This window comes from Phaseolus vulgaris, chromosome 1 (genome assembly GCF_051622355.1).
Source record: "Phaseolus vulgaris cultivar YP4 chromosome 1, ASM5162235v1, whole genome shotgun sequence".
Taxonomy (NCBI): Eukaryota; Viridiplantae; Streptophyta; class Magnoliopsida; order Fabales; family Fabaceae; genus Phaseolus; species Phaseolus vulgaris.
In genome coordinates, this window is record NC_143498.1 from 36,759,310 (window position 1) to 36,780,451 (window position 21,142).

At 35.6% G+C, this 21,142-nt stretch overlaps 1 protein-coding gene across 3 annotated transcripts; it reads left to right on the plus strand.

Annotated features, from left to right (window-relative positions):
• Positions 1–476: 476 nt before the first annotated feature.
• PPD6 (thylakoid lumenal protein (Mog1/PsbP/DUF1795-like photosystem II reaction center PsbP family protein)) lies at positions 477–3,783 on the plus strand. 3 transcript variants are annotated; one of them, XM_068616366.2, is made up of 4 exons: positions 477–915; positions 1,879–2,195; positions 2,800–2,983; positions 3,453–3,783. In XM_068616366.2, exons 1-3 carry the CDS (start codon positions 603–605, stop codon positions 2,968–2,970), a joined length of 801 nt encoding a protein of 266 aa, XP_068472467.1. In that variant the 5' UTR covers positions 477–602; the 3' UTR covers positions 2,971–2,983; positions 3,453–3,783. The 3 variants fall into 3 exon arrangements, with proteins under 3 accessions (XP_068472467.1, XP_068472468.1, XP_090158096.1); XM_068616367.2 differs by having other exon boundaries at positions 3,482–3,620; XM_090301970.1 differs by having other exon boundaries at positions 534–915; positions 1,869–2,195.
• Positions 3,784–21,142: the final 17,359 nt, after the last annotated feature.

The window sequence follows — 21,142 nt, forward strand, 5'->3', positions numbered from 1 at the left end:
CTAGTATTACTAGCAGTACTAGTATTACTAGCAGTACTAGTAATTACTAGTATTACTAGTAATTACTAGGATTACTAGTAATTACTAGGATTACTAGCAGTACTAGTATTACTAGTATTACTAGCATTACTAGCAGTACTAGTATTTACAAATTTTTTTACAATCTGTTATTATAATGGTTTATATATAAATATCTGTGCAGCATAATAAAATTATTATTTAAAAAAAATATAGGTAAAATTATTTATAATTGACCTTGTGAGCAATAATTTAAAAAAACCAATGATATTAAATATTTAATCCTTTTTAACGTAAAACAATGATATAAATAAAATTCAAATAAACACATAAATAAATAACAAAATGTTTTTGAAAAATGAAAAATAAAATATTAAATTCATTTTATAGTAATTATACTGAAGAACAACTTGAAACTTAACCTTATTAGTTGTTCCCATAGAGGAGGAGTATGAAGTGTGATCCTGGTGTGTCCACAACGGATAAGAGACACGAGACACGGTGAGTCAGATTCTAACATCAACCTTAATATTGTCCCTTCATACACACATTTCACTAACATTAAGCCCCCCCCCCAATCAGAAATGGCAACCTTTCCATTCACTTCCATATTCCCACTCACACTCTCATCTTCATCTTCATCTTCATCTTCCAAGGTCTCAACTTTTCATGCTTTCAGAGCCTCAACTTCTGAGTATGTTTCCTCCCAGCACACACCCAGAAGGGAATTCTTGAAGGGTCTTGCTTTGATGCCTCTTCTTCCTCTTGTGCTGAGAGAGCCACCCCCTTCTCATGCTAGAGAAGTTGAGGTTGGATCCTTCCTCCCGCCCTCACCCTCTGACCCATCTTTCGTTCTCTTCACGGCATCTCCCAAGGACACTCCCGCCCTTCGAGCAGGTACATGAATTTTACACTACAGACTAAGTTGAATTGTTGAAGTATGTGGCTGGAGAGAGTGTTAGAGTAGATAGTGATTGCATGGTTATGTATTTGAGCATCACATTGTGTTGCTTTATGTACTAAGATAATTGGTGATTATGATAATGATGTTCCAAGAACCTGAATAATTTTATTTGCTGAGGAAACTATGATTTTGATGCCTCTTATGCAAACAATTTGGCGCGTTAATTGATAATTGCACCTCCGAGTCTCTTATTTGATCTAATGGAATGCCTCTCAGTTGAATATTTAGAAGATTATAGCTGTAATTTTGGAGTCTTGTGACTCTCAAAAGGTCTCATTATTGTTATTGGCATCTAGGTATAATTCAATTTTGTAGTTTAACTCTAGGGTTAATCTACAATTTTGTTACTATGTGTACTCTCCTCCTCCCCATGAATGCGTGTTTGATCCCTCTTGATACTGTTAAATTCCTACTTGCTTAGAAACCCTCCTCAGTAAGACCATTGTACATTCCAGGAACTAGTTGAGTAGCTACATCCGGGTAAAAGTGCTTATGGTTTATTCTTGTTTTGTAAGCATCCGGGTAGGCTTCTGCAGGTAGGTATAACATGTCATTGGTGTCTTGCTATTGGAGTGCCTCCATGTTCTACCACATTTTTTTAGCACCAAAAAAGAGGTGTGGGTCTGTACAGAATGGTTCTCAAAAGTATCAAATTTCTACCAGTCCCTCAAAGTACTAAGTTTGTTTGGATAAATCCTTTCAGACCAAAGTAGTAACAAATTGCCACTCATGCATCTACAGTTCTACTAAGAACCCTTTTTTGTAAATGTTTATTAAGTCAGTGCCTTCTGATTAATTTTATATATGCATATTTGAGAGACAAACCATATCTCAGGCATTTGATCATGCCTACTGTTGTTCTATGCAGTTGATAGTCTAGATTTAGTTCTTTGCAGGAAATGTGCAGCCATACAAGTTTATCCTCCCCCCAACTTGGAAACAGGCTCGTGTAGCAAACATATTATCTGGAAATTACTGTCAGCCAAAATGTGCAGAGCCCTGGGTGGAGGTTAAGTTTGAAGATGAAAAACAGGGAAAGGTTCAGGTAGTGGCTTCGCCTTTGATACGCCTTACAAACAAACCGAATGCAACAATTGAGGACATTGGTAGCCCAGAAAAACTGATTGCTTCTCTTGGGCCATTTGTCACTGGAAATACACTGGATCCAGAAGAACTCCTTGAGACTTCAGTTGAAAAGCTTGGTGATCAGACGGTACATTTCTTTCCATGCCTATGTTGTCTAAACACTCAAGACATGTTAGAAAATGAAGAAACTGAATGAAGTACTCAACCAATAAGTTTAATATTTAATAGTCTTTTACTTTCTTCAACTTTGTCACAAAATCAATGATATTGACGAGTTCCTATCCTACGCAGACAGAACAAGAATGTTTCAGTTGAAGCGCTTCACTAAAATGACCATGTAGAAGATGTTTATACACAAATATATCATACAAGTAGCAATAAGAAATTACAGAAAACAAAAGTATTTAAAACTCTGGAGGGTGCAGAATTCTTAGCTAGTGTCGTTTTACTATTAACATGGTATTTTAGCTATTCATGTGTTGCAATAAGGTGCTTATTACAGTTTTATCCATATGTCTGTTCTTAAATAAGAAACCCCATGTGCAGTGTGCACCCCCAATTAAAAAAGATAAACAGAACATAACCAAACTTTTTTTATCCACTGAAACTCACACCACTATAGATTTCATTGCATACGCTTCTTTTTAAATATTTTCTTTTCATGTTCTTGGCTAAATATTGTTTAGTTATTAACAGTTATTAGTGACTAACATTCTGAATGGTATCTGCAGTACTACAAATATGTGCTTGAAACTCCATATGCTCTCACTGGCACACACAATCTTGCAAAAGCAACAGCAAAGGGAAACACTGTCGTTCTGTTTGTGGTTAGTGCCAGTGACAAGCAGTGGCAAACTTCTGAGGAGACTCTAAAGGCCGTGCTTGATTCCTTCCAAGTTTAGTTTTCTGTCAAAGGTAAATAAGAGAAGTTTACCTTCAGTCTATTTCTTTCTAGTTTTGTTTATACCAAAAGACTCAGCAATGCATTGGCCACCATTTCAAATTTTGTGTTTCGAGGTTGGATCGTGTTTAAATGCTTTAACTTTATAGCAGTATGGCCTTTTTCTTTTTGTATATACCTCATTGAGTAAATCACATATGTCTTTATTGTCTTAAATTCTTAATTTGTTTATCTTTGTAACCAAAAACTAGAACAAAGAAAGAAGTTAAATAACAACCAGAAGAAGAAAATAAAGATGTTCAGTGCAGGAGCCGATTCATTGACTTCATTTGCATTTGTACTATAAATAGTTTTGTTGATTTTTCACAATTCAGTTTTATGAACTACAACTTTCTTATTCCAAAACCTTTGTTATTTTCATTGCTTTATCTAGTCAGAAATCTAATATATTCTGGTCTTCTTTTTCTTCATCTTTGGCACTAGGGACTTGTTTTTTTATGGTTTTTCTGCAGTCCTTCTGAAGATGTTATTTCGTGTGAAGTTACATAGATATAGAAGAAAAAGACACATGGACTTGTGTTTTTAAGGAAAAGACCTGAAGATCTTTAGTAGGAGAAATTTTAGTCAATATAAATTCTGAACTTGGAAAGAAGAAAACAATTAAGATGGAGCTAAGGAGTGAACTAAAGGAGCCATATATATAGTCACTTGTGATCATTTTACACTGTATTTAAATTAATGTAAAAATAATATTGTATGGTTCTTCTATAGTTTTGTAAAATAATGCATCATGTTAGTTTACACGTGTTAAAAATTTTGAAAGTCTTGTTCTAATGATGAAAATTTGTTCCCACTACTCCTAATATTTAAAATTAAGGGCACAATTATATATATATATATATATATAGAGAGAGAGAGAGAGAGAGGGAGAAATTGCAGGTATTTTAGGTTATATAATTCTAAAGAAAGACATTAAAATGCAACATATTATTCTATTGATAAAAGTCTAACTTAAACTAGATTTATTTTATCTTAAGGAAACAAAATCAATTTTAAGGATGTTCACCACTATATCAGAATTTAATTTATAAGGATGATAGAAGTGTTAAGGTTTCCAAGAGAAGAAGATGAACAGCAGACAAGAACAAAAACAAATGAGAACATAGAATAAGACAATGCGGTAAGAGAAGGGAATAAAAAAAGGGATGAAAGAGAATATCTTATAGATTGATGAAGATTGTCACACTAATTGGAGAAGTTCCCAGATACTCCATGATATGTGTTAGATGTAATTGTCACTTGATCCAATGATATAACATAAGACTTAAGAAAGAACGTTTTCAAATAACCCTAGAAAATATAGAAAATCTCAATTCATTCAATACTCCAAAAGTTCTTTTACAAATAGAAGATGGGGCTATTTAACATTTAAGTTCCAAAAAATTTAAATACAAGTGAGGGAAAATTTTGAATTTCAAATTTGAAAAAGGAAAGTATTACTTTGTTTGTTCTTTCAGTAGCTTTGTTTTGTTAAGGTGTGTATTTGGTTGTCAATTGATATTGAATTCCATCTTGCTCAAAAATGCTTGTACAAGAGACATATTTTTGGCCTATATTTGTTATAAGCACTTTAATTTTGTATCCACTTTGTTTTTCTACTAATGTCTTAAACATCTTAAAGACATCACATGCTACTGATTTCTTTCTTAGGAAGTAGACCCATATTTTTCTCACTAAAGTCATTAATGAAAGTGATAAAATACTTATCACCATATGTTGGTATTTCAACTTCACACAAATTTGAATGAACTATTTCTAAGTTTTTTCATCCTCTTAGACTTTTTAGTTGGAAACAATTTTTATGCCTTTTTCCAATTTCACATGTCTCACATCTTTAATGGAAATATTTATAATAGGTAAGCCAAATCAATTTCTTTTCAGAGAAATAATTTAATCTAGAGAGGTGAAAATTATCATAACACGTGTTATAATTATCTTTTTCATGATGAATTTTTCAAAATGAATAGGTGGTTGGGAGTCATATGTACCTTAGTAATGAATCTCCTATTTGTGTTAATCAACATGAAGTAGCCATAATGAATTTTCCTTTTGTAACATTTTTTTGACAATTGTCCCATACTCAATAAATTGTGATGAAGACCTAGAGCATAAAAAACATTGAATGATAAATTTTGAGAATCGTCTTTCAATTTAATTTAATTTAATAGTAATTTGACATTTTCTCAAAATGGGGATATTTGTGTTTCTTCTAAGAGATTTCACAATTTCATCTAAGAAAGAAAATAATTCTTTTCTTTTTCCGACACATGTGATTGCCACAACCAATATCAATATCAAGTATTTTCATCCTTGAAAATGTTGTCAAAATTAAACTTTATGGTCTCACCAATATGTGATTTTATGCTACTTTTATTTGTTCTTTAAATATGTAGTTTGCAATTTTATGTTCATATTTTACTTAGTAGAAATCAATTCAAATTGGTTATGTCTTGGTAAGTGTTACCACATTGTCTTCCTTAACTGACAACTCCATACTTATTTTCACCATGCATTTAGTTGAATGATTTGAATTTTTTTTCTCTTCCTTGGTTGGAATATCATTGTCTTCTTCTTCATAAGTTTTCTTAATATTGACCTTTATAATTTATCTTACGCATTTGTTGAAATTATCACATCGCCTTTTTTCATCATTTTGACTAGTTCCAACAACATTGTTGAGATTCACCTAACACTTCAAGGCTTTTGTCTTACTCCTTTTGCCTTCTCCAAAATCCTACTCCAGTGGCTTTGTATGCTTCCTTGCAACTTTCCCACTAACATGTTGTATATCCCGTGGGACTCAATTATTATAGTCATTACATGATCAAACTTCATCAGCATAGCTTTAACATTTTAGTCCATCACTTTACATTAGAAATATATTTTACATACACCTTCATCTTATTCACTAGATGTGTCATATATGAAAAAATTTGTTTCACAAAATCAAAACTAGACCATTTTTGGCTTTATTCTACTCTTTTGTAAAATAAACTTTAATATAAAATTCTTTGACAATTTTGGCATACAACTTTGTCCAAAAAATAGTAGTCTACTCCTTAGTGAATCAACAATAATAATTATTATTCTCTCCGTGATTTCGTTAGCTCTCCGTGAACCAAACTCCTTTGTGAACTCTCAAATGTGTAGGCAACAAATTTTTTCATAATTAAAATCTAGTTTATTATATGGTTTAGAAATAAAGTATAGAATATTACAACAAGTAGTCATTTTCTCTCCAAAAAAAAATATATCAGCACTATTTTTTAAAATAGTATAAATGTTTTTATTTTTTTCCACATTCAATATTTTTCACTAAGACTTTAAATAATTTTGTTCTTTTATTTTAATATCCATACATATATACATATATTAAAAGTAGATATAATTATGTAATAATTTCTAAATCTTTAATTGATTAATTAATGTCTCTAATAGGATAAATTAAAATAGTTATTATGTTTTCATATTAAATTACTTTATTAAAACTAATAATTAAAATTTAATTTGTAATTTGTAATAATTTAATTTTTAATACTATTATATTTACATCTTTCAAATAATATAATAAAAAATAGTAATAATTTAAATATTTTTTTTTATTTAAAAAGCGAGTCAATGGATAAACCTATTTTCTCATGTCTACTTTGATCCTGATCCAGTGAACTAGGCGAGACATGTCAAAGCAATCTAAAATTAACAATCAAATACATCCAATTTGATCTACTTTGTGATCCCTACGCTCATTGCACCACATTTATATTATGGATTAAAAGATAGAATTAATCAAATGCTCACAAAAAAAAAGGAAGAGAATTACATTTACTGTCATTTTTATTCTAAAAAAAATCTCACTTATATATTACAATGAATTCTTACGACCCAATCCTAGACAAAGTTTAGTAATAAAATTGTGATAATCAACTCTAAATCATGTTCAATAGACAATCTATTGAAGAGCTTAGTTAGATGATCTGAAAGACTGTCTACTAGAAACAACTTAGTAGTATTAAGAATAGTTAGACCATCTAGCACGTCTCATTATAATTTTCTTAAATATTTTTCTCAAACGGTTTTTTGTTATTACGATCCTTAGGTTCTATATATAGAGATTTTTATGTGTATAAACAGTATATTGTATTATGTGAGACTTTCTATGTATAAAATCTCTTTCAGTGTTAATAAAAGTGTTTTCTTTCAATCTTGTTCTTGTGTTTTTTTTTTTTGCTTATTATTGTCGCAAACTCAATAATTGACGTTGTATGTGGGAACAAGAAAAAGAAAGTCAAGAAATTGAAGACACGACCACCAAGTTTGACATCAAGAACGTTTTCGAGGGAAAATACTTTGGATTGTGGAGAATCAATATGGAGACCTTCTTGATACAAAAAAAAAGTTGCAGTCATGCTCTAAGGGGTGAGGCGAACATGCCAACGTATATGTCTAAAAATTAGAAGGTTAACATGATGAATAAAGCTAGAAGTGCCACAATTTTGTGTCTTGGTGATAAGGGATTGAGGGAAGTCGCTAAGGAGAAAATTGTTTTGTTGATGTGGGTAAAACTTGAGTCATTATATATGACTAAGTCTTTGGCACCTAGACTTTGTTTGAAGCAACAATTGTATTCATCCCAGGATAACCAAGTCAAGAACGATGGTGGATCAACAAGCAGATTTCAACAAAATTATGGATAATCTGGAGAACATTGATGCGAAGCTTGATGATTAGGATAAGGCTTTACTTCTTCTTAACATCTTTCATAATACATATGAACACTTTAAAGATGTTTTGTTGTTTGAGAAGAAGCAGATCATTACACTTAAAAAAGTGCAAACCTCAATAAGGATTAAGGAGTTTCATAAGTTTTAAGAGTAAGAAAAAGGATAAGTGGCTGAGTTTGAATATTTCTAAGTCAAAGGGAAAGAAAAAGAAAAAATTTAAAAAGAAGAAGTCAAAATAATACTATCAGACGATAGTGCAAAAGTTGAGTGTTACAACTGCCTCAACAAAACTCATTTCAAGTCGAGTTATATAAAGAATGGAGAAGTGAGAAAGGAAAGAAGTCTCATTTCAAGAAGGAATTTTTTTATGTTGCAATATCGTCTGATAGTTATTAATTTGTGAAGGTGTTGGAGGCATCTACATCTGGTACACAGAGGAGTTAGGTCAATGACTCAATCCATTTATCACATGTGTCCTATGAAGATGTCATTTGAGACCTTGGAATTGAAAGAAGGTGCAGTAGTCCTTATTAGGAACAATAAAGAATGTAAGTGTTGAAGATAGTGAAGATTCTACTCAGCTTTCATGAAGATATGTTTAATGAAGAAAATAAGTTTGAAGTTGTATATGAATGTATATCATGGTCTTAATTAGGATAAATTTGCTTCAGTGGCCTTTTGCATTTTGACACAACTCCATATCTCATAGCCATGGTAATGATCTCAAACACAATGGTCTTTTAAAAGGAGTATTAAAAATCTATTCAAGTTTTACTGCACTAAAATTTCAATATGTTGTTTGATAAAACAATTGATTTCACTGTACTGCACCAAAAATGTTTTCATTTTTCAAAAATTTGTTTTGTCTACAAAATTCAGTTTTGTTCACATATTTTGTTTTTAACTAACCAAAGGTTGGTTATGTTACCATCAAGTGCATTTTCAAAATATAATCTATTCTTTTAAACTTTAACCTGTTGTTTTAAAATTGTTTTTGGAAAAACTGTTTTGATTTGATTCCTATAAAAGGATAGTTGTATCACAGTTCAAATCATCCCTTGCAATTACAAAGTGCTTACTGTTTACAAGAGTTTTTAGAGAAGTTCTCAAGTGAGTTTTGTTTTTTGGAATATTTGAAAGTTCTTGTGTTCTTTTTACATTGGCTGGGGATTTGAAGTTCCATCAAAGTGCTGCAATTGTGGAGATCCAGTTTTGAGTCTCTAAAGTCTTCATAACAAGGTGTTTCCTTTACTTAAACTTTTTTTTTCTATGTAAGGTGTATTCTTTTGCTTCTTGATAGTGGTTCTTGAAGTAGAAAGTTGCTGAAATAGTATTTTTCAGCTTGTATCCTTGGTTTTTGACAGGTTCAAGAACTGTCTTGTTTATAATTGTATTGACCAGTGTCCAGTTCTCGATAGTATTTTCAGATACTCGGTTCTTTTGCACCACGAGAGGCTTGCTCGGTTCCTTTGCACCGTGAGAGATCTGCTCGGTGTTTGGGCCTAAGTAAACATGGGCTAATGACCTTGGTCAGGTTGGGCCCAGAATGCATTATGGGTACACAAAGTAATTTCATTGATGCACCCGTTAAAAAATATATTTGTGTGGTAGATATAATCTTGTTATTATTATGTAGCAATATTCTCTCTGTTACGTATCTGTTGCATGTTTTTGTTGCATATCTGTTACACGTGGCTAATTGCTATTAACCCTATTAAGACAGGGAGATGCTTGAGTAACAGAAGGTGGGCCTGCGGATAGCAATCATTGCTGCCCGTGGCAGGCGGTTTTCTGTTACAAACAAAAGTTTAATATAATTATTTTCGATTAAGATTCGCTGATCTCCAGGGAGAATGGTGGCATGTTGCATGAGCAGTGATAAAAGGAGAATAGGTCTCCAGGTAAGGGTACGCTGTTTTTGCACACTTGACTAAATTGCTATTTTTTGGTGACACCTAATTGACTTGATCGTCGGAGTATAATCAACAGGTAGGGTGCCCTATGTCTGATGTGATTCCACTAGCACAATTAGAATGATTCTTGACATTCTTAGGAATCATCTTGAGTTGGTTATGAGATAGGCACTTTATCATAGAATTGGATCAAGGTTCTATGAACAAGAACTCACCAAAACTAGTGCAAAAACACAAACTCATATGGCAGTTCCAATTATTGTCAAATTGAACCGATTAAAATGAGAGGAAAAGCAATTGCACCGAATAGAATGGCTTAGAATTGAAATGTACCGAACAAAAGATAAGAAAACTGAATTAGAAGTGCTGGAAATTAAAAGGCACCGAACCAAAATCAAAATAGAAGAAGAACAGCAGCTGGAAAATGAAAATGCCGAACCAAAAGACAAGGAACACAAGCTAATACATGAATATAGAAAGAGAAGGAAGGAAGGAGAAGAGAAAGCTCATGAAGATGGAGGAATGGTTGGATGATCACGCCACTAGGAGGATGGAGACTCCAAGATAAGTGTGCAAGCCGCCACTTGAGGTAACCATGGAACCATCAAGATAAGACTAGTGAAGAAGGCACAAAGCTCTCCAATTCTCTCTCAAAAATTGAGTATAGTTTCTTTAGTCTAAATTCAAATCTGAAATGTACAAGGGCAACACCTTAATTTATAGCCTAGAGGTGCTGAAATGCAAACTACACAAATTCAAAAATTCCCCCTAAATTCAAATGAAAGTGGCGCCTAATCCAAGTCATAAGGAAGGTGTGATCTCTTCTCTCACTTTGGCACCTCCTTATTTACTCCTACACCTATCTACTAACGCACCCCCCCCCCCTAAGACTCCTAACTAAAGACTAAAAGATGCTTTAACAATAGAGGTTTCTAATGTTTCCCTCTAAGCACCTTTCTAAACAAAATTCTTTATTATTTAATACTTGGCCTTGCCCTTCATGAGATGGACTTGGGCTTTTTGGGCTTTGGCCTTCTTGGGCTTGGGCTTGGGCTTTTGGTCTCATCTTTTGCAAAGATTAATAAGAAGAACTTTAAGTGTGAGGGCGAATGATCTTGTCCTTCATTATTAAAGGCCCCCTTTATTTGATTCTCATCAATGTCCCAACAAAGCCTTATTCTAGCGCAACAAGGAGACATGATTCTAGTTCCAAAGGAGACAAATCTAGGAGGCAGTGTCCAACTTAAGGTCAACCTGCGACGCGATCAACCGAGGAGAACAGTAATGTTTTGTAAACATTGTTGTGTTTTTAGTGGAATTCATCTTGGTGTGGGATGAGACTGGATGTAGCTCAAGATTGAGTGAACCATTATAAATCCTTGTGTGTGATTCTTCTTTCATAAATTTCTGCCTCTAAAACTGAGAAATTTGCATAACCATAATAATTGAATATGTTGTTTTTAAATTGAATCTATTGTTTTATTGTAGTATTGGTCTAGTTTATATTCTGATTTCAAGATTTTGGAAATAATTTAAAATTGCAAGGTAAACTTAATCTTTGATAGATTTATACTTAGAAACTAGTCATTGAAAATCAAGTCTCTTATCAAAACAGTATATAGAAGAACTGATTTGTATCTAGCATTTAAAAAGAAAACTAATTCTAGAAGAACTGATTTGTATCTAGCATTTAAAAAGAAAACTAATTCTTTTAAGTACATTGTGGAAGCACTATCCAATTAGAGTTCAGTTTTGAATGCTTCTGTTTTGAATCAGAAATTAAGAACCTGGACTTACATGATTCTTTTTTCAAGATCTTGCTTTCAAATGGAATTTGAATCTTTGATAACTCACTGTGTTTTAGAGATATTTAAGCTTTTATCTTTTGATACTAATTTCAATATTCATTTTGTATAAATATAAGAACAACTTAAAATAGAATTCATAAGTTAGGAATATAATTTGTTAATTCTAAAATTAATTTATTGTTATTCTGGTTTGCACCCTCAACAAGAAAATCAATTTATTTTCCTTCAAATAAATCTATTCTTTTACTGACAGAATTTCTTAAAACTTACATTTTCAAAAATTATTCTAAGTACAATTCACCTCCTCTTAAACTTAGACGCTCATAGACTCAACGGTAAGGTGCAAGCCATGTTATCATATTAACGTTTGATAACCAAGAGATGTTATTATAAGAAATGGGTGTTATGCTTAGTAAATTTTGATCTCCGAAAATAAGTCAGGCTTAGTAAACTTCAACCTTTTTTGTTGCACCTATTTACTTAACAGACTATAAACACTTAAACAGATTTACTTTAAGGTTTTAAGTAATTTCAATATATTAACTCAATAGTCCACTCAATTAATATATTCATTGTAGTCTTTTAAGACTTCGATTATTAACATTTTAATATATTTAATTATCATTTTAATCAATTAAAATTATCTCTTAATCGAAAATAAAATCTAACACTAGAAAAAGAAATCTTTATAAAACTAAGAATCAACTTAATCTCAAGAGGCAAAAGCTGACAACTAAAAAACACACACATATCGTAATAAAAAAAAAAACTATGCCTTGAATCATCATACAAATTGTATTCATCATATATAAGCTTGATATTCATCTTCATCAGTACTATCAACCCCTCTCATCTTTTAATATTGACTTTGTTCTTTATGTCTCTAATTATGTTTTTAATGTACTATTTTTTGCTCAATTATTTTATCTTCACACAATCCCATGATATTATCTTCACTTTCACTAAAAATATAAGAAAATGATAAAAAATGGTAAGAAGAAGAGATGTTTCTTATTCTCTTATGTGTATATTACATCACTCATGTATAGGAAATATATAGGGAGTTTCTCTCTCCCAAATTACAATCTAATTAGGTAGGATACTAATCATGAGATTCTATAATTATTAAATTAATTGCATATAATTGGGTACAATATCGTCAAATATTGCATACAATAATTGCATATAATTTGATAATTATTATTTCCTTAATACTCCCCTCAAGTTGGTAGGTGAAGATCAAGAACCCCCAACTTGTGTCGTAGCGTCAAAAATCGTTCCTTGCCCAATGCCTTCGTAAAAATATCTGCGAGCTGATACTGTGTCGGTACATATGAAGGACTGATTATCCCAGCTTGTAATTTTTCTCGCACAATGTGACAGTCTATCTCAATGTGTTTTGTGCGTTCATGAAATACTGGGTTTGCTGCTATATGTAATGCCGCTTGATTAGTTGAGCTGGCAAGTTACATGGCACCTTTAAATCCTGCAACAGATATCGCAACCAAACTATCTCCAAACAAGTATTGGAAATTGCGCGGTATTCTGCTTCTGCTGATGATCTTGATACGTTTGTCTGTTTTTTTTACTTCCATGAGATAATAGAGGAACCAAGAAAAATGCAATATCCAGATACTCATCTCCGAGTTGTCTGACAACCTCCCCAGTCAGAGTCGCAATAAGCTGTCAATGTCAGATTGTTTTCGGATGGCAATAGCAATCCTTGTCCTGGTGATCCTTTGATGTACTTTAGGACTCGAATTGCGGCATCCCAATGAGGTTTCCGTGGATCCTGTATATATTGACTTAGGGTCCGAACCGAAAATGCTATGTCAGGCCGAGTAACCGTGAGGTATATCAGTCGTCCCACGAGTCGCCTGTATTTTACTGGATCCTTTAATAACTCTCCATCGTCTGGTGTGAGTTTTAGGTATTGTTCCATTGGAAATTTGTCTGGACGAGCACCTGTGAGTCCCGTATCCTGCAAAATATCAAGCGCATATTTTCTTTGGGACATGTAAATACCAGCTTTGGAACGGGAAAATTCAATCCCTAGAAAATATTTTAGGTCTCCAAGATCTTTAATGCGAAATTGTTGTAATAAACAATCTTTAACACGCTGAATTTCTGTCAAATCATTTCGTCAAAAGAATATCATCCACATAAATCAAAAGGGCAGTAAATGATGAGTTATTATGTCTTGTGAATAGAGAGTAATCTGTCTTGGACTGTTGAAATCCTACAGATTTAATCACATGAGAAAATGTTGAAAACCATGTTCGAGATGCTTGTTTGAGACCATAAAGGGATTTGTTGAGTCGACATACAATGTTCTCTCCCTGTCGATGATGTCCGGGTGGCAAGTCCATGTAAATAATTTCATGCAATGTGCCATGTAAGAAGGCATTTTGCACTTCTAGCTGGTGAGTAAACCAATTTCTGGCTGCTGCAATGGTGAGGAGACACCTCAAAGTTGTTAATTTTGCTGTTGGTGAAAAAGTTTCAGAATAGTCGACACCTTCAATTTGAGTGTACCCTTTTGCGACAAGGCGCGCCTTATATCTGTCGACGCTACCATCTGAGTTGTACTTTATTTTATAGACCCATTTGCATCTGATGGGTTTCTGTCCAGCGGGTAACGGTGTCAAGGTCCACGTTTGATTTAGCTGCAAGGCGGAAAGCTCTTCGTCCATTGCTTTTTGCCAATTTTGATCAAGGATAGCTTGAGCATAAGTGTGAGGTTCTTTGGTGGTTGTGATGTTAGCAAGATATGCACTATGTGTAGAAGAAAATCGTGAATTAGAAAGAAAATGATGCATATGATACCTGGTTCCATTCGGTCGGTCTTGGGCAGTGGTCGAATGATTGGCTTAGGATCCCGTTACGTAGTCTTGAAGCCAGGAAGGTTGGGTTGATGTGCGACTGGATCGTCGAACAGGAAGGTCGGTTAGAGAAGGTTTGGTAATGGGTGCTAAACTTCTTGGCATGGGAGAAGAAGGTTGGTCTACTGGAGGTTCAGGTGTATTATGACGAGTAGGAGAAGAATGTTGGTTTGATGGAGGTTCAGGTGCATTGTGACGAGTAGGAGAAGAGAGTTGGTTTGATGGAGGTTCAGGTGTATTGTGACGAGTAGGAGAAGAAGGTTGATCAAGTGAATGTTGGACATGAGTGGGTAAGTCAATGTCAATAGTGGGCAAAATACCTTGTAATGGAGGTGAGGATTGTGTCTGTGACTGTTGGCAGAATGGGAAAACACTTTCATGGAAGATGACATCCCGACTTGTAAAAAAAGTGCTTGCATCTATATCAAATAATTTGTATGCTTTTTGACTGTGAGGATAACCAATGAAGATGCATTGTCGGGCACGCGGATCAAATTTTTGCTTAGGTGAAACAACAGTTGCGTAACAAAGGCAACCAAAAGTTTTTAGGTGAGAAAGTGAAGGTGGTTGATTATATAGTAGCTCAAAAGGTGATTTATTTTTTAGTAAAGGTGATGGCAAGCGATTAATGATATATGTGGCAGTTAAAACACATTCTCCCCAAAATTCTAATGGTAAATTGGATTGAAATAGGAGGGCTCGTGCTGTGTTTAAAACATGTCTATGTTTGCGTTCTACTACTCCATTTTGTTGAGGAGTGTAAATGCAAGTGCGTTGACATTCAATACCTTTTTTGAGAAAAAAATCATACATTGAAATAAATTCCAGTCCGTTGTCAACGCGGATGGTTTTAATAGATGCCTGAAATTGATTTTGTGCAAATGTAATGAATGACTCTAAGAGATGTTGGGTTTCAGATTTGTGATTCATAAGAAATAGCCAAGTGCATCTAGTATAGTCATCGACTATAATGAGAAAAAAACGTTTTCCAAAATGAGTTGGGGTTTTATGAGGACCCCAAATGTCACAATGCAATAGATTAGATGGAGAATGAGATTTTATTGTGCTTAAAGGAAAGGGTAGCCTTGTATGTTTAGCTTTGGGACAAATACTACAATGATTATGAATGGGAATGAGATTTTTACTGATAGGGATAGGTAGTAGGGAAGATACAAGTTGTAGACACGCTGGAGAATGATGTCCAAGGCGCTTGTGCCATAAATCAGGATCGGTCGATATTTGAGATGCGTGGGCTTGGTTTGGAAGAGGGGACATGTAGTATAAGCCTGCGTGTTGTTTACCCGAGCCAATCATCCTCCCCATAGCCAAGTCCTGTAAAACGCAATCATGTAGAGTAAAAACGACACAACAATTTAGTGAACTGGTTATCTTACTAATGGACATGAGATTTAAATTAAAAGAAGGAACACAAAGAACATCTTTGAGAGTGATTTTGTCATTGAATTTAATTGTGCCTGTAGATGAGATGGGCGCAGTTGAGCCTGTGGGCAGATTAACATTTGAAATAAATGATGATGAAGTGTGTGTGAAAAATTGTGAATCAGATGCAATGTGATGGGTTGCTCCGCTATCCAAAATCCATGGTTTCGTAAAAGCAGAATGAGAAGAGGAGTTATGGGCAAGCAGACCTGCAGAGCTAACAAACGTGTCACTTTTACCGTTATTGTTGAGCGAGTAAATAGCCCTTGCCAATTGCTGAATTTGCTCGGCACTGAAGCGTTGTACGTGGTTTCTATCGGACTCGTTACTGGTGCCATCTTTGCCAGACATGATTTTTATTTAGGGGATAAAAATGGAGAGGCTGTCAGGGCACCAAGATCGGTGCTCTGATACCATATAAGAAAATGATAAAAAATGGTAAGAAGAAGAGATGTTTCTTATTCTCTTATATGTATATTACATCACTCATGTATAGAAAATATATAGGGAGTTTCTCTCTCCCAAATTACAATCTAATTAGGTAGGATACTAATCATGAGATTCTATAATTATTAAATTAATTGCATATAATTGGGTACAATATCGTCAAATATTGCATACAATAATTGCATATAATTTGATAATTATTATTTCCTTAATAAAAAATAATGTTACCTTGCAAGATTGCATATCAGGTTGGACGATTGGCATCAGATGTGAGTGACATAAATTTTACTATTTCTATCCATCATCGTTAGTATGTTCATCAATCTCTCAAATTATGATTCATGATATTAATTAGAACATGTCGGGTTAAAACAGTTGAAGATGGTGTCAAGTTTAAAACATTTATATGCTTTGGATTGTGAGTCATGTTAATTAGAAAACATGTTTGTCACTCTTTTTTAGATGTTTTAACAAATGAGTTTTGTCTCCTTTTTTTTATTTCACTCTGATATTTGAGGTCATTCATATTGTTACTCCTTTGGTTTTAAATATCGTATCACATTTATTAATGATTATCCGAGTTGTATTTAGATTTCGTTGATGAAGAGTCTATTAGAAATGTTTTCTATAAATTAAACATTTTTTAATCAAATCAAAACATAATTTGGTATATCCACGTTTGTTTTTTGTAGTGACAATGCTCGTGAATATTTCTCTAGCCAATTGAAATCCAATGATATCCTTCATCAAAATTTGTGTCTTTATTCTCCTCCACTATGGAGTGGTTGAACATGGTTGAGAAAAAGAAAACATTTTATTGAAACTACTTGAACATTCCTTCTTCACAATCGGCTTCCTCGCCATTTTTTTGGGGATGTTGTCCTTACACCATGTTATTGATGACTGTATACAGCAAGTGCATCGTGTTTTTAGAAGTAATAATGTGTCCCTAAGGACGGATATCGAACCCACAAGGAACAGTTGAATAATCAAGTAAAATATTCGCTAAATAAATAACAAAACAATAAAAGTTTGTTGAGAGTTGTTATGATAGAAGGAATTAACAAGAAAACAAGTCAAATAGTTTGTTGCTTCAAATGGAAAAATAGGGATTGGATTTCATCTTTCTCACTCTTTTGTATTTTGATTAGCATGAAAATATTGCGCCCTTTGATTGATATTGATGCCCGTGTAAAAATCATTTATTGATTCTTCACAAATAAAATTATTAAAATGCTACCTAAATATTGATTCCTCGCATACTTATAAAAAAAACTTATCTTTTAAGATTATATGTTGATAGCAATTAACATTTAAAGTCTATTCCTAGCACTCAAATATGTTAAGTATTATTGTTTAGGTCAAAACCCTAAAAATACTTTCCAGGCTAATTTAAGATTCTAGATCAAGAATTAGAAGCAAAACAATAATACCAATAATCAATCAATAACATAATATTATGTTAATATATCACCTCAATACATAAGAGTTTGAACAGATTACTCCCAATCCCAAAGGGTAGAAATAGCCACACGTCTTCTAACACATTCTATTCTAAATTGGATTACAATTCACTCAATGGTGTTTTCCTCTCCATCTTCCACACTAGGGTTGTGCCTCAAGTCCCCTACTTAACCTAATTTTCTAAGGTTAGGTGACTTTTTGCATCGCGCTAATGGGTTGATTGTGAGATTTCATAACAGCTTTTTGAAAACCTATTAATTTGTTTTGGATGTGAATCAAAACTGTTTTGGCTAATAAATGCTGCCTAAAATGGCTAGTTTTGTGTGCTATAAATATAGTCTTTCTTTCAAAACAAAATACAAAATATTTATATCAAACATAGTGAGATTGAGATTGATTTGAAAGAAGTTTTTCAAAAGTTTTGCAAGATTGTTGTTTAGCTCTGTACTAGTTCAAGGTCTGATCATAGGAGCTTTCTGATTCCAGTAAACTCAGGTGTATTATGTTCCTTTCTTGATTCTTGTCCCGACCAGTCCTCATTCATCGACCCAGAGACTGACCTCAGAGATCGCGCACCGATGTTTGGTGATGGAAGGGGGCCACATGAGATGGGCCCCAGATGCACCTACCAGGGAATTGGTTATTCTTCAATATTTGTATCCCAAACCCCGATGTTGGAGATCAATATCGAACCTCACCAGTAGAGGGAGAAGATCAGACATCGGTTGTATGGACGTTGCAGAGAGCCACGTAAGATGGGCCCTAGAGTTTTCTTAAGATAACAGCCAATGAAAAGAGATGTGTGGGGAAGCCTAAGTCATGAGGGATCCATGCACGTGGGGTGTATGACGCATGAAGGCGCAGCACGTGCAGATAATCCTAAGAGGCGTTAAAGCCCATTGGGGTTAGGGTTTCCAGAGAAAGCTGCATGCATGGCACGTGAATACTAAGGGCACCCACGAAGCAGATGGCGCAAGAGATTAGGTGTACAGGTTAGTACCCAAGCGGCCACTTTGTTATTCGTCGCACTCCAGTTAAGGGAAGTTCATGTGCCAGATACGCTAAAATTCTATGAATAGCGGCGCAAGGACATTCCCCAAGGAACCCTAGTCAAGGGTAACAACGCAAAGGTAAACCTTAGTTTCAGCCTATATAAAGGGTGTCAAAACCCTAGTAAGGTACGCAGTTTCTAAGACTGAAGCTAATATACACACTTGGTGTTTCTTTGCCCTAATACTGACTTGAGCATCGGAATGCAAACGACCGCTAGGGCGCCCCTTTGTCTTTGCAGGTCAGAGGTTTCTTGATCAAGAAGGCACGTTTCTCAGGCAAGATTGAAGGGTGGCAGCGATTGTTAGAGTCAACCAGCAAAGTAAGTCAATCGGCAGGAACATTTGGTGCCCACCGTGGGGCCCGTTAAAACAAGGTCCCACTCACAGTCACGTTAAGAGTCTTTACCAACAAAATAAGGAGTACGAGGCAAGAAGTTGTTGGATCCGTAGGAAGGCTACCCTCCGTGGAGGACAATGTTACCACGCAACAAATCTTGGATACGATGCGTGCCCTCCAATTAGAAGTAGCGGCTTCCCGAACGGACAACGCAGAATTGCACAGAGCCAATGAAGAACTACGTAGGGATTTGCAACAGGTGGGGGAACGCGCGACAAACGAACGTGCTCCGCCGGCACCACCTAGGGCACGTCCTATGTCGTTCTCACGAGCAATCATGAATACGGCGTTACCAACAATGACCCTGGGCCCGAAGGTCTCCTTCACAGGAGTAGAGGACCCTGAGGCCCATCTCACTGTGTTCCACACCCAGATGATGCTCACTGGAGGGTCTGACGCCGTGTACTGCAAAATGTTGATGAGCACACTATCGAGCGCGACAATGGAGTGGTTCGTTAGCCTTCCCGACAGACACATCACCAACTTCGACCAGTTTGCTACCCTATTCAGGGAGCAGTACCTCGTGAACAAGGCCCCCACTCGGCTTTCTTATGATGTTTTCGATGTCAAACAGTACCAGGGGGAGTCCATAAAGGACTACTTGAACAGGTTCGGTGTTCAAGTGGTAAGGTTGAAGCCCACAAATGAAGCCATAATAGTACATGCCTTTGTCAAGGGAATGCTGTCGGGACCTTTTAGTGAGTCACTACTAAGGTTCTACCCGAAGACGTTCACAGAGATTAGACATCGTGCATTAGTACACATCACGACAGATGATCGAGTAACGCAAAAACAAGGTCTTGTTGGCCCTGCCGGACCTCGAGCGGCAACACAACCTCCACCAATGAGGGTGCATGAGGCAACCACGGAGAATAAAGGGAGTGGGAAAGCCCTATGAACGGACCCACACACGCACGCGAAAGGACCCACCCCCGAAGCATAACTTTCGTGTGGAACTCAAGGAGTTGATCGCCATCCCGAACATAGCAGCGAAATTGAAGGTACCAACGAAGACAGATAGGAAGATAGGGCCCAAAAAAAACGCTTGGTGTGAGTTTCACTAGGCAAGTGGCCACTGCATACGAAATTGTTTGGCCTTGGCGCATCAACTAGATGAACTGGTGAAGATTGGTTTCTTGAAGAACTATCTTCAAAAGGCACAAGACGACCAAGCGTTGGTAGTTGCGGGAGCGGATCAAGGGCACGAGATGCCTATCCACGGAGAGGTAAACACTATCTCAAGAGGATTCTCATGAGGAGGATGCACTGCCTCCCAGCGAAAGAAGTACGCACGAGAGGTGATGGCAGTAGAAGTACTACAAACAGACCTGATCCCCGACGTCGACCTCACCTTAACGAAAGCCAACCTCCAGGATGTCATACCTCATGATAATGATCTGGTGGTAATCTCGCTGGTCACAGCCGGGAGGAGGGTGCGCCTTGTCCTTGTAGACCAAGGAAATTCGACGGATGTTATGTTCCTGACAACCTTCAACCGGTTGCAGTTGTCCACGGACCAACTAAAGCCCTACACCAGATGTTTGTATGATTTTACAGGGGACGAGGTAGAGATTCGCGCGCACATCGAGTTGAGGACAACATTCACAAATGGCACGTCTTCACACACCACAAGCATCAGATACCTCGTCGTTAACGCTCCCTCGGCTTATAACATATTGTTGGGGAGACCGGATGACTAATGGACAAAGTACTAGCGCCCATGTTGGGGCGGAATGTCCAAGCGTACGTAGATGACATGGTGGTCACCTCCCAGCAGAGGGAGCAACACATAGCTGACCTGGAAGAGCTATTCACTACGATAGCAAAGTACAGGCTAAAGTTGAATTTGGAGAAGTGCGTGTTCGGAGTGGAGGTAGGAAAGTTCTTGGGTTTCCTACTCACTGAAGTGTGCTGCCATAATAGCTATGAGAAGCCCAATCTCAGTGAAAGAAGTGCAGCAGTTGACGGGGCGCATGACCGCTCTGTCCA

What these genes read in the sequence shown, in the direction of transcription:
- PPD6 (XM_068616366.2), top strand. Translation starts at nt 603, where the DNA reads ATGGCAACCTTTCCATTCACTTCCATATTCCCACTCACACTCTCATCT. An exon ending in CACTCCCGCCCTTCGAGCAG is followed by an intron (nt 916 to 1,878) that starts GTACATGAATTT and finishes AGTTCTTTGCAG; the next exon opens with GAAATGTGCAGCCATACAAG. An exon ending in AAAAGCTTGGTGATCAGACG is followed by an intron (nt 2,196 to 2,799) that starts GTACATTTCTTT and finishes TGGTATCTGCAG; the next exon opens with TACTACAAATATGTGCTTGA.